Source organism: Passer montanus, unplaced genomic scaffold, assembly GCF_014805655.1.
Source record: "Passer montanus isolate IOZ18808 unplaced genomic scaffold, ASM1480565v1 scaffold25, whole genome shotgun sequence".
Lineage (NCBI taxonomy): Eukaryota > Metazoa > Chordata > Aves > Passeriformes > Passeridae > Passer > Passer montanus.
The window spans coordinates 10612704-10633610 of NW_024367149.1; the positions used below are offsets into that span (position 1 = coordinate 10612704).

The 20907-nt window shown below is 41.6% G+C and overlaps 1 protein-coding gene across 4 annotated transcripts; it reads left to right on the forward strand.

The window, feature by feature from the left end:
- ATG4C (autophagy related 4C cysteine peptidase) lies at positions 1–20420 on the forward strand. 4 transcript variants are annotated; one of them, XM_039711592.1, is made up of 12 exons: positions 1–135; positions 269–360; positions 2531–2661; positions 3467–3550; positions 4191–4424; positions 6821–7142; positions 9030–9100; positions 10256–10392; positions 12601–12679; positions 13343–13419; positions 16234–16353; positions 19246–19633. In XM_039711592.1, exons 3-12 carry the CDS (start codon positions 2586–2588, stop codon positions 19414–19416), a joined length of 1371 nt encoding a protein of 456 aa, XP_039567526.1. In that variant the 5' UTR covers positions 1–135; positions 269–360; positions 2531–2585; the 3' UTR covers positions 19417–19633. The 4 variants fall into 4 exon arrangements, with proteins under 4 accessions (XP_039567526.1, XP_039567525.1, XP_039567523.1 ...); XM_039711591.1 differs by having other exon boundaries at positions 1–46; XM_039711589.1 differs by having other exon boundaries at positions 7–360.
- The last annotated feature ends 487 nt before the right edge of the window (positions 20421–20907 follow it).

The following is a 20907-nucleotide window of genomic DNA, read 5'->3' on the forward strand; positions in this document are numbered from 1 at the left end:
CGCTGCCCGGGCGGCCCCGGGCATGGCGGAGGCGGCTCCGTGAGGGGTGAGCGGGCGTGTGACGGGCTCTCCGCGGCGGCGGCTCGGGCGCGGCCGTGTCCTGTGGGGCCGGGAGCCGCCGAGCCCCTTCCCGCGGTGCGTGTGGGCTCCTGCGCGGCTGCTGCGCTCCAAGCGCTCCGTCCTTGCTGCAGCACTAAGGAATAATCTGGTTTTCTTTCCGAGCCGCCTTCCAAGTGTCGTTTCTAACTGCCCTCGAATGTGTTTGCAGCGCCTCGGAAATGACCTCCGGCCGCTGCTCGCCGTCCTCCTTCCGTGTGGCTTTCGCTGACTGTCGCCGCTGCCGCTCCGGGCGCCTCCAAGGTATTCATGAAACCGAAGTCTTAGTTAATAAGAGATCATTTATCTGATAATTACCCCATCGAGGCTTCGTTCATCCTTCCCGCTGCGGTCTCACCGGCAGCTTGCGTTGCTTTTTGCTAACAGATGCTGTTTTGGGGGTTTTGGGGGGTTTTTCCAGCCCTGCGAGCTGATCCCCTCGGGGGCTCCGGGGTCGGGGCTCAGCTCCAGCCGTGTCCTGTGCTCCCTGAGGGAACAGCGTCCTCGTGATGTGCACCCAAACAACTTCAGAATTCAGGCAACTTCGGGATGAAACCATTCGGTTTGGTAATTTGGTATTCATGCCCGTTGGCTTCAGTATTCCTGGGACCTTCTGCTGCTGTTCCATTAATGTCGGTGGAACTCTTACTGATGCTTTCGTGCACTGATGGGGACAACCTGTGTTTTCCCCGTGAAAAAATTAAACCTGGTTTGTGTTAGCATTCTCGGAAGCTCTTTTTGCATCTTTAGCGTAATGTCAGAGGAGAAATGTACCAGGAGGAAAGATAAATGTGCTGTGGTGACCGTCATCTTTGAAAGGAAAATTAGCTTCTTTCTCATTTCCATAATTTTGTCTTCAGGCCCTTTCAGAACTATAGAGTTTGTTTCATTTGTAATTTTAGCCAGAGGAAGCTTTTCTAGGAATTGGTTTTTAAGGCAGTCATTGGTGTCTGGATAAATGGTTGTTGCTGATGGATCATGTGAGGCAAGACAGGACCAAGCACACCTCCTGAAGAAGTTCACTTTGCTGTCTGGAGTCAGGCTTTTCTTTTTTTTCCTAAAGAAAAAGAGGGGGGGGAAAGGCAGGAATTTAAAACCCACCTTGAACTTCTTCCTTTTCTTCCTCCCGCAGCTTAACACAAAGCTAATCACAGCAGGGATGTAAACACTTGTTATTTTCACTAGGAAAACATTAGCCTTCCCTCATGTTTGTCAGTTGGCATTGCTTCTTTTTCTGTCAAAAAATCAGATTTTTGTGAGATAATATGAGAGAACAGTGGGAAAATGGTAGGGGTGGTTTGGGCAGCAGATTGCAGATCCCCAAAGAGTGGATCTGAGTGAGTACCCTCAGGCTCAGATGTTGCTGCCACCCTGACATCTTCACCCTCTCCTTAATTACACTGTCACTGATTGGCTTTGCTTAAAATTCATTCCCAGCGGAGAGAAGTGACCCAGTTAAGTCTTTGTCCTGCTTTTGATCCCAGTTCTGTGGAGAATAGCACATGGAAAGGTAAATACAGTTCTACATACTCCTTTTAAAGCAAGGATTTTTTTTCCTGGCTCAAGTTTATTGATTAAATGAGGAAGTTCACTGTTGCTCATGTCACCTGGTGCTGTCAGAACTTAGATAAAAATTCTGTGAAGGCTTCAGTGATGTCCCACTGTTGATCATCTTTTGATGTCCCACAATTTTTTTTTTTCATCTCTCTGTGCAAGGGTTTGGGCCACCAAACTCCATCAAGAAACTTTCTGTGTCAGGTATTTCAAGGTGGACCCACTGGCACAATGCACATGGTGAAGGAAGTTCTGGTAATTAACAGCAAACTTCTGTTACAAATGGGGCAGCTGGGCTGTGGAGGGGATTCTGTCCCACTTCCCAGATTTCTTAGAAAAAGGGATAAAGGCATTACCAATTAGCTGTTTATTTATTACCAATTATTATGCACGTTGTTTTCAAGGTGAAATCTGTCTTATCTTGCAGTGCAGAAAGAGCCTGTAAATGCATTTCCTTGGAAAATTTATCAGGAGTTTTTACAAAATTAGCCTTCATTGTGGTGGATTTTAAAACAAAAAGTGCTTTTTGTTTTCAGCAGAAAAGAACAGCATCTTTGCTATTTAGTGGGCTGCATCTCAGCTCTCCACCTGACTGCTGATGAAATGACCGTGCTCGTGTGCCAGCACAGGTTTTGTGCTCTGGAGCAGTTCGTGGTGCAAGGCAGAGCTGCTGGAGAACATTATCTTTTATTTAGCTTTGTGTAGTGCTTTTATTGGTGTATATTTGGAATTAAATTATTTTATTACTTATTCATGGACACGGGATTGCTTCTCAGTGCCTGGTGGTGGAGGGCTCTGTGAGTTTATTGCTGTTTCTGGCCATGCTGGGCTTAAGTGCCTGAGTGGGGGATGCTGAGTGTTTATATTTTGGTTTTTGCAGCAGCAGAACTGAAAGCCTCACAAGACAGAGATGGCTTTTTCTCTGGAATTTGAATATGGAGGCCACAGGGACAGATGAAGTAGAAAAGATCAAATCAAAGTTTATGTCTGCATGGCACAACATGAAATACAGTAAGTGGAGCAGAGTGTGGTGAGATGTGTCCTCATTAAAAAGGAATGGAGTGTTTCTTGTTGACATGAATGGAATCATAACTAATTAATACTACAAATGCAATATGGCCCTTGTAACAATTTTTTCTTTGATGTTATAAATTAGCCCCACTGAAAAACTTCCTTAGCTTTTAATTTTTTTCAAATAAACCTTGCATAATTTCATTTTAATTTACTTATTTTGGAAACATTAAATATATTCTGTAATATTAATTTTTATTTGCATAGTCTTTTAAACAGGGATAATATGGAATCATCTGCACAAAGATATATTTTGTTTATAAATGTGCTTTTATGGGGAAAAAAAAAGGATGGTGTGTGAGATACAAACCCCACTGAAGAATCTACCCTTGAGTAACATTTTTCCACAGCTGAACATCAGTAATTCATTTATGAGCAACCAGATTTTCAAGTGTGCCCTTTACTAATCTGTCCTTGATTTTTCTGCTTTTCCTTTAGGACTGAGGTTGCTCCGATTTACCACCAGATTTTTGATAAACTTTATTTAATCATAGCTGAGTTTTGGAGATGTCTGACAAGATGAAAAGATGCTTTTTTTCCTGCTTTCTTTAAGGCTGTCACATGGTTGAAAGGGAATAGTGGCCATTGCACCTTTTATGGGATTTTTTAATGAGACCAAAACCCAATATCAATGGGTTTTTTTTATTCTCCTTTCAAGGGTTAGCTTTGGCTTAACCAGATGCTGTTAGCATTTCCTTTTGGAAAGTTCAGTCACAAATTTGTGTTTGTTTTGCATCCGTTTTAGGCTGGGTGTTGAAAACAAAAACTTACTTCAGTAGGAACTCTCCAGTCTTTCTGCTGGGAAAATGTTACCACTTCAAAACTGAGGGTGAGTACAGAGCTCTTCACTCATTCCAGTCTTCCTCAGCAGGAATAAAGTATTTTTAATAGTCTAGAAAGACTGGCATTAACATTACCAAATCCAAAATGTTAATGTGAAAATCTTAGAAAATACTCATTTAAATGTCCACCTCTAATGCAACCCATCCTAACCTGCTTTATTCAGATTTTACGCCAAAACCTTGTGATTTCTGTAAAAATTTGTGTTGTAATTTGCATTTAATTTACCATCAGCTGGAGATTTCCTCTCTAAAAACTCCTGATGGAAGCAGTGACAAGGCCTGATCTGGGTCACTGCACCAACACCTTTGTTATCACTTTCCAGTGTGCAGTTTTTTAAGTCTCTCTCTTTATTTGACCATTCACAGTTGGGTGAATTAAGCACTTAGGTGCAGGTCAGTGGTTCCACTGGCACAGTGGTGTCTGCATGGTTCTTCTGATTTTTCCTTTTTTTTTTTTTTTTAATCTGGCACATTTCTGTTACCTTTGCCTTCCAGTTTTCCTTTGTTGTACTTGAGGCAATTGTGAATTTTTGTAAATTTGTTTTTCTACTAAATCTGATATTTGTTATTTGCTTTCTAATAACAAGAGTGCTTTAATTCAAGCTTAACGTGTGCTTTGCCTTGCAGAATCTGGGGAGCTCTCTACAGATGGGTCCAATTTTGATAAGATCAGCACCGAGATTTCGGGGAACGTCGAGGAGTTCCGCAAGGATTTCATTTCTAGGATCTGGCTGACCTACAGGGAGGAGTTCCCTCAGATCAAGGGCTCTGCTTTAACCACAGACTGTGGCTGGGGCTGCACGCTCAGAACGGGGCAGATGCTGCTGGCTCAGGGGCTGATGCTCCATTTCCTTGGGAGGGGTGAGTCAGCAGAGATCTGTGTTTGCATAAGCACAGGAATTCTGTAGAGACCAAAATGGCCTTTTTTTATCCCAAATCTGAAGGGCCAGCTGGTTTTGGTTGTGGGCTCCTCACTCCTGTTGGAATTGTCCATTGCACAGAGACTGGGCTGTCCTGTCCTTCCATTTCTGAGAACCAAAGTGTGCCAAAGCAAACTTCTGTTGAGTTCCCAATATCCAAGTGTGAGTTAACACATCACAAAAGTGTGATCCTCCTGTCTGGGTGTTCTTACCCATGCACATGCCCAGTTCTCTGGAAATTTGATTGTTTCTTGAACTCCAGATGTAGGAGTGAGTTCCCCAGCCTATAGCTGTGGGCTATGGCAGAAGTGATGTTCTTTTATCAGTTCTAAAGTTGTCCATTATTGAATTTCTTCTGCTGTTAATATATTGAGTTCCTAGAAGGATTCTAATCTAACTTCAATACATCATTCTCTGTGTGGAAATGTTCACTGTGTCATTCCTTCCCTTCCCCCCATGTACTTAGAGAGGAACTTCCCTTTTTTCCTTACCACTGTCTGTCCCAAAGTCCTCCCTCAGTCACAGCCAGCTGAAGCTTTAGGAGCTCTGGGACACTTCCTGCTGTCATGGGCTGAGTGTCCATGTCCTCCTCCTTCTTCCAGGCTGAGCCATATCCTGCAGAGAAGTATTTTAGGTTGGCAGAGTTAAACACCTTTTCTTTCCATCCCATTCCCAGTCCCTTTCATAACAATCATGCATTGCTTGCTTCAGAATGAGCCAAGGCACAGGCCTGAGGCAGCTCGGGGGGGTTGAGAGAACACAGGGCATTGTTTGCTCAGCCATGTGTGGGCTCTCAGGAACTCTTCAGCAGAAGATCCTTCTGAAAGCCTGTTTTGATCACACTTTGCCCTGGCTGTGGAGCTTTGAGGGAAGCTGGGAGCAAGGTCCCAGCCCAGCTGCAGCACAAAGTCTCCATTCCTGGCAGTGTCAGGACTGAGCTGTGGGATTGGCTCAGTGAATGTGCCTTTGGCTGTAGATATTTAACTCAGAAAACATTCTGAGTTAAATAACTGACTGCACATATTAAAAAGTTTGTAAATACTTCTGCTGAGAACACAAATCCCTTAAATATCACTCTTCTTATACATACATTTAAAGACCTGCCCAGAAGACTCCCTGTGAGCAGGAGTGTGTAATGGCTCATTTGGAAGTAACCTCAAACAAAAAAAGCCTCAGGTTTCTATCTTTAAAATCCATGGTTCTAAAGAATTCCTTGTGTGTCCCCCTTGTATCCTAATTTGGAAGATGATGGGGTCATTCCAGAGTGCTCTTGTTCCTGTGGCAATCCAAATCCACAGAAAGATGGGGTAGGGATGGTCTTCCTGGGCTGCTTTGCTCCTCACTTGGTCTTCTGACAGCTGGTGAATTATCTTTTGAAAAGCTTTTTATGAGGTTTGGGCAGCTTTGGAAACATATTTAGGTGTTTACAGGAAGTTTTTCATGGCTGTTTACTCTTTTCCCAGAGACGTTTTCGTTCTCATTTAATGGTGTTGTTTCTGTTAGGAAGCAAAACTTCCCTGAAGTTTCTAGCTGAGATATTTACACTTCCACTGCCATGTGGAATGTTCCAGATACTGCTGAATGTTGTTGTGAATGAGTTTTGATTTTAAATTTGAAGTTTTACTTCGAAATGCCTGTGCTTGAGACACTGGCTGGAGTGTGAAGCTGAGAGCCCAGAACAGCAGGGCCTGTGAGGATGTTCCACTGAGCTGGCTGTGTTGGGAGTACTTGCTGGAATTGGGGGAGAATTCCAGGCATCTTCCTGGGCCTGCTGAACCCCTTTCTGTAGGAGGAATGCTGTGTGGGATGCATCCATAGGGAAACCATCAGCTAGAAAAGCAGGCTGAAGATACTGAATGATATTTAAACAAGTTTGCCATGTAATCAAAAGGAATTAATGAATTTAGTGAATTAAAAAAACCTGCCTGCCTGTTTTTCTGCTGATCTCCTTTGCCATTTTGCCAGGAAGAAATGTTTTCTTTTACATCAATAATTCCTCAGGTCTGCATGGTTTTTTAATAACTGAAAAATAAGAAGAATTAAGAGGTTTTAAAACCTCTTGTTTGACACGGAAAAAAGGGTTTTGGATAGCATTGAAGTAACATTCATGTGACGGAGTTCTAACCTGTAATCAGGTGTGTCTTGTTTATTCAGCTGACTGGGATGGTCACCAGCAAATCCAAGCAAATCCTGCTCTTCTAGAATTCTTTGTTCACCTGCAAACAGCGACATGTAAAACACACAAATCTCTTTAATGAGCGTGGGGGCCAAAGGGAAGTGCTTTGCTAATTGTGCCATCACATGAATGTTAATATGGCTTTTGCCTTTCTGCTGCAGCCTGGGTGTGGCCAGAAGCCCTGGACATGGACAGCTGTGACTCGGAGTCCTGGACCAGCAGCACCGTGAGGAAGCTCACGGCCTCCTTCGAGGCGTCGCTCACGGCCGAGAGGGACCCCAGGCTGCTGGCCCGGCCCCCTGCCAGCAGGAACTGGGATGTCACCGAGAGGAGGAATGAGGTTTATCACAGGAAAATCATCTCCTGGTTTGGGGACTCCCCCCTGGCAGCCTTTGGGCTGCACCAGCTGATAGAGTATGGGAAGAAGTCGGGGAAGATGGCGGGGGATTGGTACGGGCCCGCCGTGGTCGCTCACATTTTGAGGTAAAACACCTTCAGCTCTCTGCTCCTTTCCTTTGGCACATCACACAGGAGCATTTCTGAGTGTCCTGAGATTGCTTCAGCCTAACTGAGCAGCAAACTGTTCATTATTGGCTTTGTAAAACACCCATATCAGGAGCAGTTTCAGAGCTTTTTCGTAGGCAGGAAGGGAAACAGCAGCAGGTGCAGGAATGAATGCTGAGCTTTTGTCAATCCTATTCCAGGAAAAAACACAACATTCCTGTTTTCTTGTACAATCCCAAGTATCTCTCCCAAACCCTTTTAAGTAGAGCTGCATTTAGTGAAACGTTCTAAAAACTAACCACTCTTTCAACCTTGGAACATGCATAACATTAGAGATTTTTTTTTTTATACTGTAACCTGGGGGCTGTAATGTACTGATAGTGTAATGAAATGTCAGAGCTAAAATTGATGTTTTCAGCATTTCTTTGCACACATCAAATTCTTGTGAAACTGTAAATGTATGGGACTATTAATATTATAATTATATCCCAGTAAAAGTAAAGGGTCTGTGACATTCAGCGTGGTTAAAAAAAAGTCGAAAGTCAAATTTCTCCATGGTATGAGCCTTGATACCCAGTTCTTTGAATGTTTTGGGGTTTTTTTGTAGTCTTACATGTTTATTTTTTTAGTGGATTCCAGTTTACCTATAAACTAAATCACTAATAAATCATTTAAGCAGCAGAAGGCAAAGTTCATGCATTTATATATTTATATATATATAAAAATAGAAGAATTTGATATTTAGTGTAAATGTTATGTTAATCTGAAGTGCAGCTGTACTGAAATAATCAGGTGTGCATCCGTGCAGATGCAAATAGGGATGTAGGAGTTTAGCATTTTTAATGTGTTTTATTCTACTTTTTTCTCATGATGGAAGCAGTCAGAAATTTTTGCTTGCTTTAATGAATTATCTATTAAATTATCTGTGTCCCTAACGGGAGCAGAGAGGGTTTAGTGCAGAGTTACACTCACCACAACCCCAGGGGTGATTTCCAGCCCTGCAGAGGTTTCCTTTGCTGGATCTTTGTCTCTTGCAGCAGCACTGACAGTGTACAGCTCCCTCATAACTTGGGAATGCCTGCATTCAACCACTCCTCAAAAGAGAGTGGGGAATGAAGGGATAGTGACCCTGCAATGCAGGTGTGTCTTTGAACTCAAAGGTAAATCCTGCATTTTGAACAGTTCCCTTTCTTTGCAAATGTTGTCCCTGATAAAAGACCATGGTTCTGACTATCAACAGGGATTTCATTTTACTTTTTAGCTCTGTTACTCTTAGTCTTTTGAGGAGAGTCTGATATTGTAATTATCTTTTTGAAAGCTGTGGTGAAACTTTATTTCCAGGTGCTAATTAGTGGCTTGTTATATGAACTGAGGTCAAATAAAGGGATCTAATGAGTTGAAAATAGTATTTTTGTCAGCAAACTTAGCCTTTATCATCAATATACATGACAGAAAATAGTTATAAACAGAAAGAAATAAAGTAATGAATATGAGTTTCATTGTAAGTTATTGTGGGATTTGGGGCCTGGGTTTGTTTCATTATTTCTCCTAAATAGCCAGACATTGTCATCTTGGCTTGGGAAAAAACGTGATGCCAAGACATCCATGGAAGATACAGGCTGGATCTTGGTTATTTCTTATTTTTCACTGTTTAAAAACAAGTAAAAAATCCCACCCCACCATCTGTGTTTATCAGGAAGGGAAGATGTCTTGAATTAAACAAAATAACCCCTATAAAAACGGAAACAATCAAAAAACTATCACAAATAATTAAAATCAACCTGTTTCTAAAAAACCAAAATAATGTTTGTTTATTGTTATTTTTTTAATGAATGGTAAGTTAAATAGTTTTGTGTTTGTACTTAGAAAAGCTGTTGAAGAAGCAAGAGACCCTGAGCTGCAAGGAGTAACAGTCTACGTTGCCCAGGATTGTACAGGTAACTGTGATTTTGTAGATTTTTGCAAACATTTTAAGTGCTTTTTATGCTTTTCAGTTAGCACTTAACAATAGAGCTTTAAAAGAAAAAAATCCCAACGAGGTGGATCCACAAAACTGAATTATGTAGACAAAGGGGCTCTTGGTATGTGCAGATTGTTCATTGCTGGTTTGGTATTTTATAGTGGAATTCCAAATCAGCAAATCAGTTATTGCCTCTTTTCCTGTTACATGTAGATGTTTCTGTTAGTTGGAAGCTTTCAAGTTTTAATTATTCCTTTCAGAAGTTTATATGCAGCAATAAATATTTATTGGCTTTCTCCTGACCTACCCCTTCTGCATTTCCTTGGCATTGCAACTCAGCAGCAGCAATTCCCCTTCCACAAAATATTGCTGGGAATGAGGAGGCTCAGCCCTGGGTCTGAGTCACCTGGGTGTTGAGTTTTATTTTTTTTTCCTTTAAGGTTGGGATTAATCTGTGAGATGGTATTTTTTGTTTGGATTTAGATGATTATTAGTTCTTATTTATATTACAGTCTTATAAATTGTGTAGTACTGTAATTGTAAGTACTATAGAACTTTAACAATTTTTAAATTGAGTTTTATCTCTCTTTTTGTAAGGTTTTAAAGGATAAATTGTCAAATTAAGAAATTATACTTAAATTATTTTTACTTTTAACTTAATAACCAACTAGCTGTACCTTGTAATGTGGACTTTCGTTTATCTAATTACACAATATTACTTAAAGTCATGAAGAAGAAGGTGAAGGACTAGTTACTGTTCTAAAACCTCTATCTTGCTATATACATATATATATATATTACTGTATTCTAAAACTTTAAGTTTTTCACAGTGTGGTATTACACACTTCTATTTAAACTACATACCTATAATTCTAGTTCTATAATTCAATTTTGGAAGCCTTCTCCATGGCTTTAGGTTAAATGCAGTGTTCTCTTGGGGGTCAGTGCCTGTCAGCACAGAAAGCCCAAAATTCTCAGCACCCAGGGCTCCAACACCTGGGCTGTGTTTTGGGAGGACAGCAAGGTTTGCAGGGGCTGCAGTTCTAGTTTGTCACACTGTGATGCCACGTTGCAGGTGTGTCTCTAAACCTGGAGGTTCTGTTTGAAATCTGAATATTTCTGTGTGTCTCAGTCTACAGCTCGGATGTTATTGACAGGCAGTGCTCTCTTGTGGATTCTGGGAAGGCAGGCACAAAAGCTGTAATTATTCTGGTTCCTGTGAGGCTCGGTGGGGAGAGAACAAACACAGACTACCTGGAGTTTGTAAAGGTATGAAATGAGAGTTCAATCATTTTTCAAAGAGTAGCACAAGGGGATATGAAAAGCAGCTTCACGAGGGTGATTCTCCCCATTAAACGTGTGGTGGGGATTTTACAGTTGAAGGTTGTAAAGTTTGACTTTACAGATTTGAAATTTCCCTATTACAAGATCAGACATAATTGCAGAGCACATGATGTCCCTTGGTAAAGCAGTGATAACTGTCCTGCTCCTCCAGCAGCCACCTGAAAAGACATTAATGCAGTGCCTCAAATTACAAATGGTAATTTAATCTAGCAGGACTCTAATAGCATATGTAACTAAGGATCAGGCAGCATTTTAAAATATAGATACACTCCATTCCTTGCTCTGATTCTTATTTTCTTAAATAAGAAAATGGTTCAAATGGTTTTAAGTTGTTGCCTGTCTGTTCTTCCCATTTTCTTTTGTCTCTTTGTTCCCATGGAATTTTTGATTTTTTTTATTCACTCCTTGAATTGTTTTTTCCCTGTCTGGATGAATGTTTCTGAGCATGGTGGTACAGGAGTGGCAAGCAGTAACCACAATAAAAATGAGCTGGAAAAAAGGCAAACTCAAGGGGAAGGCAGAGGGGGAAGGTCTGTGCTGTGGTTTTGTCAGCAGAGGTTCTGCAGACACCTGAGGATGTGCTGTAATCTGCCTCTTGCTCCTCTTAGGGAAGGGCTCGTTCTCTTAGCCCTGCTGCTTTTATTTCATTTTCCATGCTCCTCTTGATCTATCTTTAAGTTTTGGGTTCATTTTTCATTTACTCCAGTGTAGGAGCACAGACAAAGGCTGAGAGACTGAAACATGATTTATTTTGGGGCTGTCTCTTCACTGTAACATTTCAGGAAAACATTTTGATTTTTGCTGGTGTGGGAAGATGGACTGGTGAAGACCTTTAAGTTATGAACTTAAATTGTTATTAAAATTTTCCCTGATTATTTTCCTTACGTTTTCAGACAGTTGGTTTGGGAAAGTTTCAGTTTTTAGCTGGCTGCACTGAGTGATTCCTGCTGCTCCCTTGCCAAGGCTGCTGCAGCCTGATGGAGGCTGAGATAAGAGGGCTCTCAATTGCCTGAATCAGTCACTCCAGTGTCTGCTCCCAAGAAGTGACCACATTTCTTGGGAGCCTGGCTTTAAGTTAAAAATGCAGATTTTAGAATGTAGCACAAGAGGTAATTTCTACAAAGGGTTTTATATTTATGGGTGAAAATTGATAAATTTTTTATATTCACTTTTACAAGAAGCTTGCCATAGATTAAACAGTTATCCATTACTCTGAGCAGCTTTGCTCCCTCTCTGCTCTGCCCTCCTTGGCTCTTGGAGCCTTTGCCTCTGATCTGCCTGAATGTTCTGTGATGCTCAGAGCATTTGCTAATGAAACCTTCTCCTTTATATTTTAAAGAAGTTTTCTAAGGAAACTTCTTATTTGTATTTTAAATAAGCATCAATTCCTTAAGCTGGTGGTGTAAACCATGGTGTAAACCATGCTGGATTTGACTCTGTAGCATCTCAGGGAAGGTTTTTAAGTGACTTTATCCTTGTCTAACCTGGGAAGATTTTCTCTTGAGAAGCCTTGGTGTTAGTAGTGTGACAATATCAATCTTTTTGTTGAAAGAAAAATTCTCTTCTTACTCTTAGTAATGTCCTCTTCCCAAAAGTTCAGAAGGTTCTGGTTCCTCTGCCCCCCAGGCCACCTCCAGGGATGTTTATGGGGCCTGGCTGTTGTGTGTTTCTCTCTCCTCCCTGGATGTGGGGCAGCTGTTCTTGGAGCTGGACCTTGTAATTAATTCCCCTTAACTTCAGCTGGCATTTCTGCCCAGGATGTAAAAGCTGATGCTCTGGCCAGGCTTGTCCATTTGAGTGCAAAAGGAAGAGAGTCCCCAGGGGCACAGGATGTAAATGTGTGTGCAAGCTGGAAATCTCAGTACTTGGGGATGTTTGGACTGAGGAACTGAGTGCTCAGTGTGTGACATGATATTTTGTCTCCTCCCCAAAAACATGTGGCTGTCTCATGGGAAGGGAGGATTTTCCCTGGAATATCTGCTGGTGTGGTTTCACTTTGGTCAAGCCCCAGGAAGTCATGGAGTCAATCTTAAAAAAAACCCCAAAACTATTTGCCTAAAAGAGCAAAAAGCAAATATTTTAATTCAGTGTAATACTTTGGTTAATCTTACTGATTCCCTGTTCTTGTTGTAGGGAATTTTAAGCCTGGAGTACTGTGTTGGCATCATTGGTGGCAGACCCAAGCAATCCTATTACTTTGCTGGATTCCAAGGTTAGTGTTTGAGTGTGTTATGTCTCCTCAGTATTTTTTTCTCTCAGAGTAGGAAGTTAATACTGAAGCAGTGGGAAATAGCGTGATTAAAATAGTAATATGAGTACCTTATTAATTCATCACATCTCCCCAAGTCCAGCCATTTGTCATTTACCCCACGGAGTAATTGGATTCTGTAAAATGTACATTTAATTTCCCTTGTTGCATAAACAAGGCATAATTTATCTGTTTCACCAAACTTGAGGAGCGTTTGCTGTTCCTGCCTGGCAGTTCTTATTTAGGTATTTACTCTCTCCTGCTTTAAGTGGTGTTAGTTGATGCCTAAATGACAAGCAATATATTCTTGCTGTCAGGATGAAGCAGGGCGATACATTTTTCATATGCAAACTCCAGAATATAATTGTGTGTTTGTAAAAGTAATTTTATCACCAAAAATTAAATGACAGTTTCATCACTTTATAAAAATTCTGCTTATACAAGCATATTTGATTATGCAAAAGTTAATCTGTCCTGCAAAAACCTATGCTTCAGTCAATGAGTATCAGCCTGGCAAGCAGTTACTCACTGGCTTTTTTTCCAGCTGTTCTGCATAGAAATTGGATTGTAAGCAGTGTAATAATAAGGTGTTTTTTGAATTACTTGTCTTCTGTTTTGTCCTTGCAGATGACAGTTTGATTTACATGGATCCTCATTACTGCCAATCTTTTGTAGATGTCAGCATAAAGGATTTCCCTCTTGAGGTACTATGGATATAGAGCTGGCACTGTTTTCTTCCCATATGAATCAAACACTAATTATTTAGAGCTGTTCTAGCTAGCTGCAGCTTTATGGTTTTACAGTTACATGTTATTTATCAATGTCCTGCCCTTCTTTATAGGCCTATAATCAACAAAAATGACCAGAGGTTAAATCTCAATATGGAGGTTTAATTTTTACTTCATTAATCTTCATCTGTTTTCTTTTTAATGATCATAAAATCTCCAAAATAGATGATCACTTCATTTAAGTGATTTTCCATCAAAGAAAATAGATTATATTTGTAGATCTTAAACCTGTTTGGGTTTGGGGTTGATAGTTTGTCTTTCTGGGTTTTTTTATTTGTTTGTTGTTTTTTTTTTTTAATTCAAATTACAAGCAACATCAGGGAGAATTCCTGTGGTATTCAATAGCAGGAGCCTGGAAATAGAGGGAGCTAAAGGCGGTGATTAGAGAGCTCAATTTACAGCTGTCCTGGGAAAACAGTGTCAGCTGCAAGGAAGTGCTCAGTGGCCTCAGCACTCAGTCACATCCTCAGGGCCATCCGCACAAACTCTCCTTGCTCTTGTGCCCAACTTCAGGTGAACTTCCAGCAGCTCTTGGCTCATCCTGAGGGGCATCCACAGCCAGGGCAGCAGCAGCTGCTCCAGAGCAGAGCTGGAGCAAAATGGTGTTCAGGAGAACTGTTCATATATAAATAAAAAAATCTCAGAGGCCCTACACAGGGCTGGTGTCAAGCCATTACAGCAAACACTTCATGTTTTCCATGATTTATGCTTAACAGAATGCTTGAGTTAGCATGTTACATAATACAGAAGTGGAAGATTCTCTAGGAAATGAGAAGGTTCCGGATGGAGCAGAAGAACACAGCAGCAAAATGGGTCAGCAGATACCCAGGCAGGAAGTTTGCTGTGTTCAGAGATGCCTTTAGGTTTGCCCTGTTGAGATGCTGGAGAAGAGCTGGTGAGTGCCAGCTCTGCCTGGGATGATCACCCAGCTCCTTCCCTATTATCCTCACAACTGTGTTTTGCTCCAGTGCCCCCTAAGATTTTACAGTTTGGGAAAAACCACAAAAGGTGGAAGAGCACAGAGCAGCAGAGCTGAAGTGAATTCCTTAAGGTCCTGCTGTGGCCAAGCTACAAAAACACATCTTTTGGGTTCTGTTCCTATGACTCAGCCTCAAAATTGTGCTGCAGACTGGCATTAATCTGAATTTCTAAATAATACCACGGTTTTAGACTGTGTTTGGAAGGTATGCAAGCTGCCAGCTTGGCTTGATCTCATCCTAATGCTTTCCTGCAGACGGAAAATAGATTGCAATTTAATGCTTGCTGCATTTAATAGTATTATATCTTTGTCCAGAAATGTCAAAAGTAAACAGAAATTGCTTTCTTAGTGTGGATAGTTGCTTGTTAGATTTATCTGTAGGGAGTATTTTCAAAATTGACAAATTGTCCAGAATAAGTTGGAAATCAATCCACTCTGTATTGGCTTCCAGCATCCATTTGTTTGGAGGAATGGGGGAAAAAAATCCTCCCCACTTCTCTTTGTTGTGCAGTGATTTGTGCAGCATTAAACCTCCTGCACAACTGTAGGGAAAGGTTTGCTGCTGCAATGGGATGTGGAAGGCAGGATTTGGTTTTTTAATTTTTTTTAAGTACATTTGATAACTCAGGAATTAATATTAAAAATACAATTGCTGTTTATGAAAAAGGTGAGGAGAAAAAGCAGTGACTAAAATCAATCTTGCAGGAATAGCCCTAATCATCTTGGTGGATATTTTTTAGCAGAGGTTTTACAGAAATACCTCTCGGGTTTGTAATCACCAGGAAAGAACAATATATTTTATTATGTAAAACTGCTGCAGGGATGGTTACACTCGGATTTGGGAACCAGTGCTGTCTTCTGTGGATTGATTTTTGTGATTAGCAAAAAAAGAGATTTAATAGAGGGAGGATGATGGGTCATCCTCTGTGTTAGAGGCAGAGTGGAGGGGACTGGCTCCCTCTGAGGAAATAATTGCAGTTACTGGACAAAGAGCTTCACCACCACTGCAGTGCCTGTAATAAATAACCACAGAATCAGGGTAGATGGGATATACTTATTTTTTCCCTCATAAACTGAGTGAGGAGCGTGGGGAAGGGGGTTTTGTGTTTGTTTTCTCTTACAGCAGGGCTGCTGAAAGTATCAGCCCACAGCACTGGCGGGGCAGCATCTGTCAGGGAAAGAGATTTCATGTGAGGAAAAACCCATTTGTAAAGCAGGGCATGTTTGGTTTTTCCCTACTTGTGGATCATTGTAATATGGTTTTGCTTTTGTGTGTTTTGTGGGTTTTTGAGCCCATTTCATTTACTGAAGGAAAATGCATGAGGTTGGTTTATTCCATTATGTCTCTTTTATGGAGGCTGGGGGAGGGAAGGGGCACTGGGCAGTGGTAGTAAAGCTGTAAGATAGTGCAAAAGCTGTTACAAATTCAATTTGCAGAAGAGCATTCACCTTCTCTGCCTTGGGAATATTCATAAAGTATTGCTGGGAGCAGCAGAGCTGTGACAGATTCCAAACTAACCTGGTGTGTGGGGAAGTTTGGGAATGCAGCCTCAACAGCAGGAGGTTTTACACCGCTGGGGAAGGGTGGAATCACTTGGATATTTGGGGGGGGGTAGGAGAAATCACTTCCAAAGTGTGTGCTGGGGTTTAATTCAGGGGATTGGATGGTTTAAAGCTGAAAATAAACGCATGGATCTGTGCCATTCCTGACTGTAACAGTGTTTTGTGTTTTTGCATTGGGAAACTTGCAGTCATTCCACTGTCCTTCTCCCAAAAAGATGTCCTTCAAAAAGATGGACCCGAGCTGCACGATAGGATTTTACTGTAGGACCGTGCAGGACTTTGAGAAGGCTTCTGAAGAAATCACCAAGGTAGGTGCTGAGTCCCCAGACCCATCCCTCAGCGGGGTGTGGGGACGGGAGGAGAAGCAGCTCGCCCTTCTCGGCGGCCCCGATTCTCTTTGTGGCGTTTGTCGCTGCCGTCGCCGTGCCAGCAGCGCAGCTCGGCGCTCATCCCGGCGGGTTTTCCCGGAGGGAGGCCGGGCTGGGCTGCAGAGCGGGGCTGGCGCCGGCCGGGCCCACGAGGTGGCACTCGTGAAGTGGCCATGTCCCCTCCAGCCCGGCCCGGGAGCCCGGGGAGATGCTGGGGGGAAGGGAGGTGTTGGAGCAACCCCAAATTGTTCATTATTTCTCCCTAGCACAAGGGGCTTCTCCTGCTGGGAAGCTCAGGGCTCCGAGCTCCACGGAGCAGGTGCCACCCAGCAAATCTGTCTGACTCCATCCTTCCCCTGGAAAAACTGCTCGGGATTCATTTAGGTCCCACTGGAATCAAGGCTTTTTCTCCTTAGTTAGTCCAGTGTGTGAGGGCATGAAATGCAGCATCATCTCTGCTCTGTGTTCGGTGGGTTCAGAAAATGCTGATGCAGCAGCAGATGGACTCAATGTTAGTATTCCAACCACAGCAGCTACCACAGCAGCACGAGGAATTAATGTTTGTCCAGCACTTGGAATGTCATGAGAAGTGGTATGAGTACTACAGCCAAAAAAGCATTTTTTTAACTTTATGCTGATTATAATAAATAGATACTGATTGATGCTGAAGTTGTTTCTTTGATTCTTACCCAGAGAGGTAGAAAATAGATTTCATGAAACAGAAGTTCCTAAGCAGCAGATCCATGGAAAGTTTAAATAGTGAAGTTTCTGTTCTTCCATCTTTTCCTGTTCTGTCACATAGAATGTTGTAACATGGTAGGAAAAAATCTCATTACAAAATCAGTTCCACCAGAAGTTATCTTTTTCCTATTTCTGTTCTTTCAAGTTTGGGATTAAGTACAGTTTTTTCCTGAACACAGTTTGTGAAAATACTCTTGACTGATCCAAGCGTTGGAATTATTATCCTGGTGTCTTAGAAGCTCTTTAATATCAGTGACATTATTTTCTAGAAATACTTTTCAGGCAGTGTCAGTTTCAAAAGAGGGGAAAGTTTGGATAGAGGGACAATGTCAGAAACATTCTATCCATTGATCTTGCAATCCTTCCTTCACTTCCTATGTGTTTTCCTTCTCTTCCTTTATTTTTCCCTTTGTTTGCCATTGTAGTGTGGTGATTCTTGAACCATAAAGCTCAGTGCATTCCTTGTGTGCCCTGTGAGGGCTGAACTAAAAAATCCAGGTTGTACCTGCTTTTTTGGGTAATAAGAGTTGTGAGATAAGATTTAGCTTTAATACTTGAGGATAAACATTATGGGCCTCATAAACATACAAGGACATTTAGAGACAGATAAATTAGGGCATCAGAACTGAGGCCCAGGTGGGGTGATGGGTGCAACTCTCTCCAAACCATATTCAGGCTCCCCTCTGGGAGTTGTTTCCCTATCCAAGCCCATGCCAGAAAATAAATAATCCCTAGGGATTATCACAGAGCTAGCTGCACCTGCCTGTCTGTGGCCCACATGTAGCAGAGATGAGAGAAGAACTGGAGCTGAGGGAGGGATAGGCATGGACTCAGCACCAAGAGTTCTTGTTGCAGTGACAGTGTAACACAGAAATTCTGAAAATATCACAGAAACACTGATTTTATCAATAACTCCTTTAGCTATCACTGTAATGCTGTCTCGAGCAAACTTGCAAGTTGTTTAGAGTTTCAGATTCTCTGTGGTCACTGTTGAGATGTGGTGTGATGAGAGTTACACATATTTGACCAGGTTCCCCTGGACTTTGGTTAGGTATTTCCTTCCCCAGTTCCGCTGTTCAGGGTTTCCTCACCTCCCTCAGTTGTGAAAATGGAAATTTCAGTAGAGCTGAGCACAGACAAGGCAGTGGAACCCCAGGATTTTACTGGGATTGATTTTTTTTTCTTACTTTTTAAATGCCCCCTCAACCCCTGACAGTCATTTTTGAAATAGTTCTTACTGTTTAAAGATCTCTTTGGGGATTTTTTACAGTTTTATACTGATTGTTCTCCTGAAATGGTGCTCAGTGATTTTTAGTTCTTCACAGCGTGTATCTCTAGTCTGATGTAGTTCTGCAGCCACTGCAACACTGGGCTGGTTTTTCCCAAGCAGGGAGGAAAAAGTAAAACAAATTAAAAAGTAAATCAGTGGACAAAACACCCTGAAAGGCTGAAATGTCTTTCAGTATTTAGTGGGGTTTTATCTGCTCTTAAAGATGTTTTGCTGATCTGTTTCAGTATTTATCATTCCCCACACCCCCTTCCTCCATGCTCAGTTTTCTTATTTATAAAGAAAAGATTTTGGGCCCCCTGGTTTCTTGTGGCTGTCACCAATCTGGTTTGAGCCACGTGCTCCTGACTGCCTTATTTACATTGGTGAATGTGTTTGAACTTCTAATAAAAACACTGAATATTGCACCTGCTGATTTTACAGTAAAAATCCCCCCAGGATGCTCAGTAGCTGCAGAATTCACACCTAGGCTTGAGGAGACCCTTATGGTCATTAACTATTTTGTAGAGGTTTTTATCTTCTGTCTTTTATCCTTTTATCTTTCTCTTTGTTGCACTGAGTCTGACAGCACATACAGGTGATCTGTGTGCTCAGAAACAGGGATAGGCAGGAAATCAGCAGCTACCTGAGAAAGGAAATATCTCATAGGAGGGGGAAATGTTTAGATTGTGCAATGCTTTTGTCTAATGAGATAATTAAAATAATGCATTTTTTACTTGGCAGTCATCAGCAGGTGAATATCTGTGCTTGCTGTATTTCTTCATTTCCAATTAATGTTTTATCTGGTTTGTTTTACATTATAGATGCTGAAATCTTCATCCAAGGAGAAATATCCCCTGTTTACTTTTGTCAAGGGTCATTCTAGAGACTATGACTTTGCTTCCAGTCCACTCCATGAAGAAAATGACCTTTTCTCCGAGGATGAGAAGAAAAGACTGAAGAGATTTAGTACAGAGGAGTTTGTCTTGCTTTAAGGACGTTTTACACGAGAGCATCGGCAGCTGTCCAGGAGAACACTTGCCTTTTAACTATAAAAGATGTACCTGAATTCCTCCCCCAAAAAGGCAAGCCTGTACTGAAATTGGTCTATTTTCATAAAGATGATAATGTTTTATATGTTAAAAGTCTTTAAGATGTCAGTTACTAATGTATGTGCTAATTATTTTTGCTCACTGCTGGCTGGAGGAGTGTCTGTGTGTTGTGGTAGTGAAGGGAGATGCTTTGCTCAGAGCCTGCAAAGCCTGGCCAGTCCCTAAATGCCAGCCTGTGCCCTCCTGTGCTGCCATTCCAGGCCACTCCCGAGCAGGGCTGCCTTTGCCAGGGATGCACATCCAGTTGTTCCTGTCTGCAGCACAGCTGGAGTTGTTCCTGTGGGAAGGGGACAAGTCCCAGCTGTGTGGCCCTGCCAGCTCTGCTGCCACCCTGCCACCATCCAGAGCAGCTCCTGCTGGAAGGGTGAGGTTGATGGATCAGGAGTCCCTGTCACTGGCAGTCCTGCCATAATTATATAGGCTGAATTGGGAGTTAAGATACTATTTAGCAGTATGACTTTCTAATGGTTTCTCATTAAGCTTGCTTTGGAGCCTTAATATGAGGAGTGAAGATAAAGTATTACCTTTCCCCACAATTTTTAAAGGTTATACTATTAATATTAACTGCAACCAATCAAAGCAGCTGGAGACAATTATTAGAAGAGAGCAGTGTTTGTTTCCTGTTTCAGCTACCATAATGGTGAGGCTTCTCCTGCCAGAGCAGCTTTTAAATCTAAGCAAAGGGGGGTGGATGTAGAAAATTCTGGGCTGTGATGATTTTTTGTTTTGATACGTGTTGTTGCTGTACAAATGATTACTTGGTGGTGTGTGTTCTCAGATTGCAAACAAATGTACAGAAATAGTTTCATGTTTTAACAAAGTAAATACAATATTTAAAAAACCATATTAATGCTGCTTGGGAAATAAAAGAGGTATGAAAACATGAAGTGCATGTGCCTTTTATATTAATATTAGATCCTCTAACAGTGAATATAATCCTGCATCTAAACCAATATTGTAAGGGGTGAATACTCTGTTTATTTGCAATAAAGGCAGACTTTATGGTTGTGTTGTAAACCAAATGTTACCTGGTCTAAGTGCTGCTCAGGCCCAGAGGCACAAGTGTTGCTGATCCAAATAATAAGCACCATGTTTGTTCATTAAAGCACCTTTTACTTTTATGAGCAAGAAGTGACTAATGGATAAATTTCAAGCAGAACTAGACCAGATCTGTGTCTGTGGCAGGGCTGGAGAGTGCATTTGCATGTGTTAATTAATGCTCAAAAAAGGCAAAATGTTCATTTGTTTTCAAGGGAAAAAAAACCCCACACATTATTTGTCTAAATCAGTAACTTCTGCACTGCTGCATCCTGCTAATATTTGGCATAATACGACTTTACTAACAGGTATGTGAGGATGTTTGGCTTGATCTTC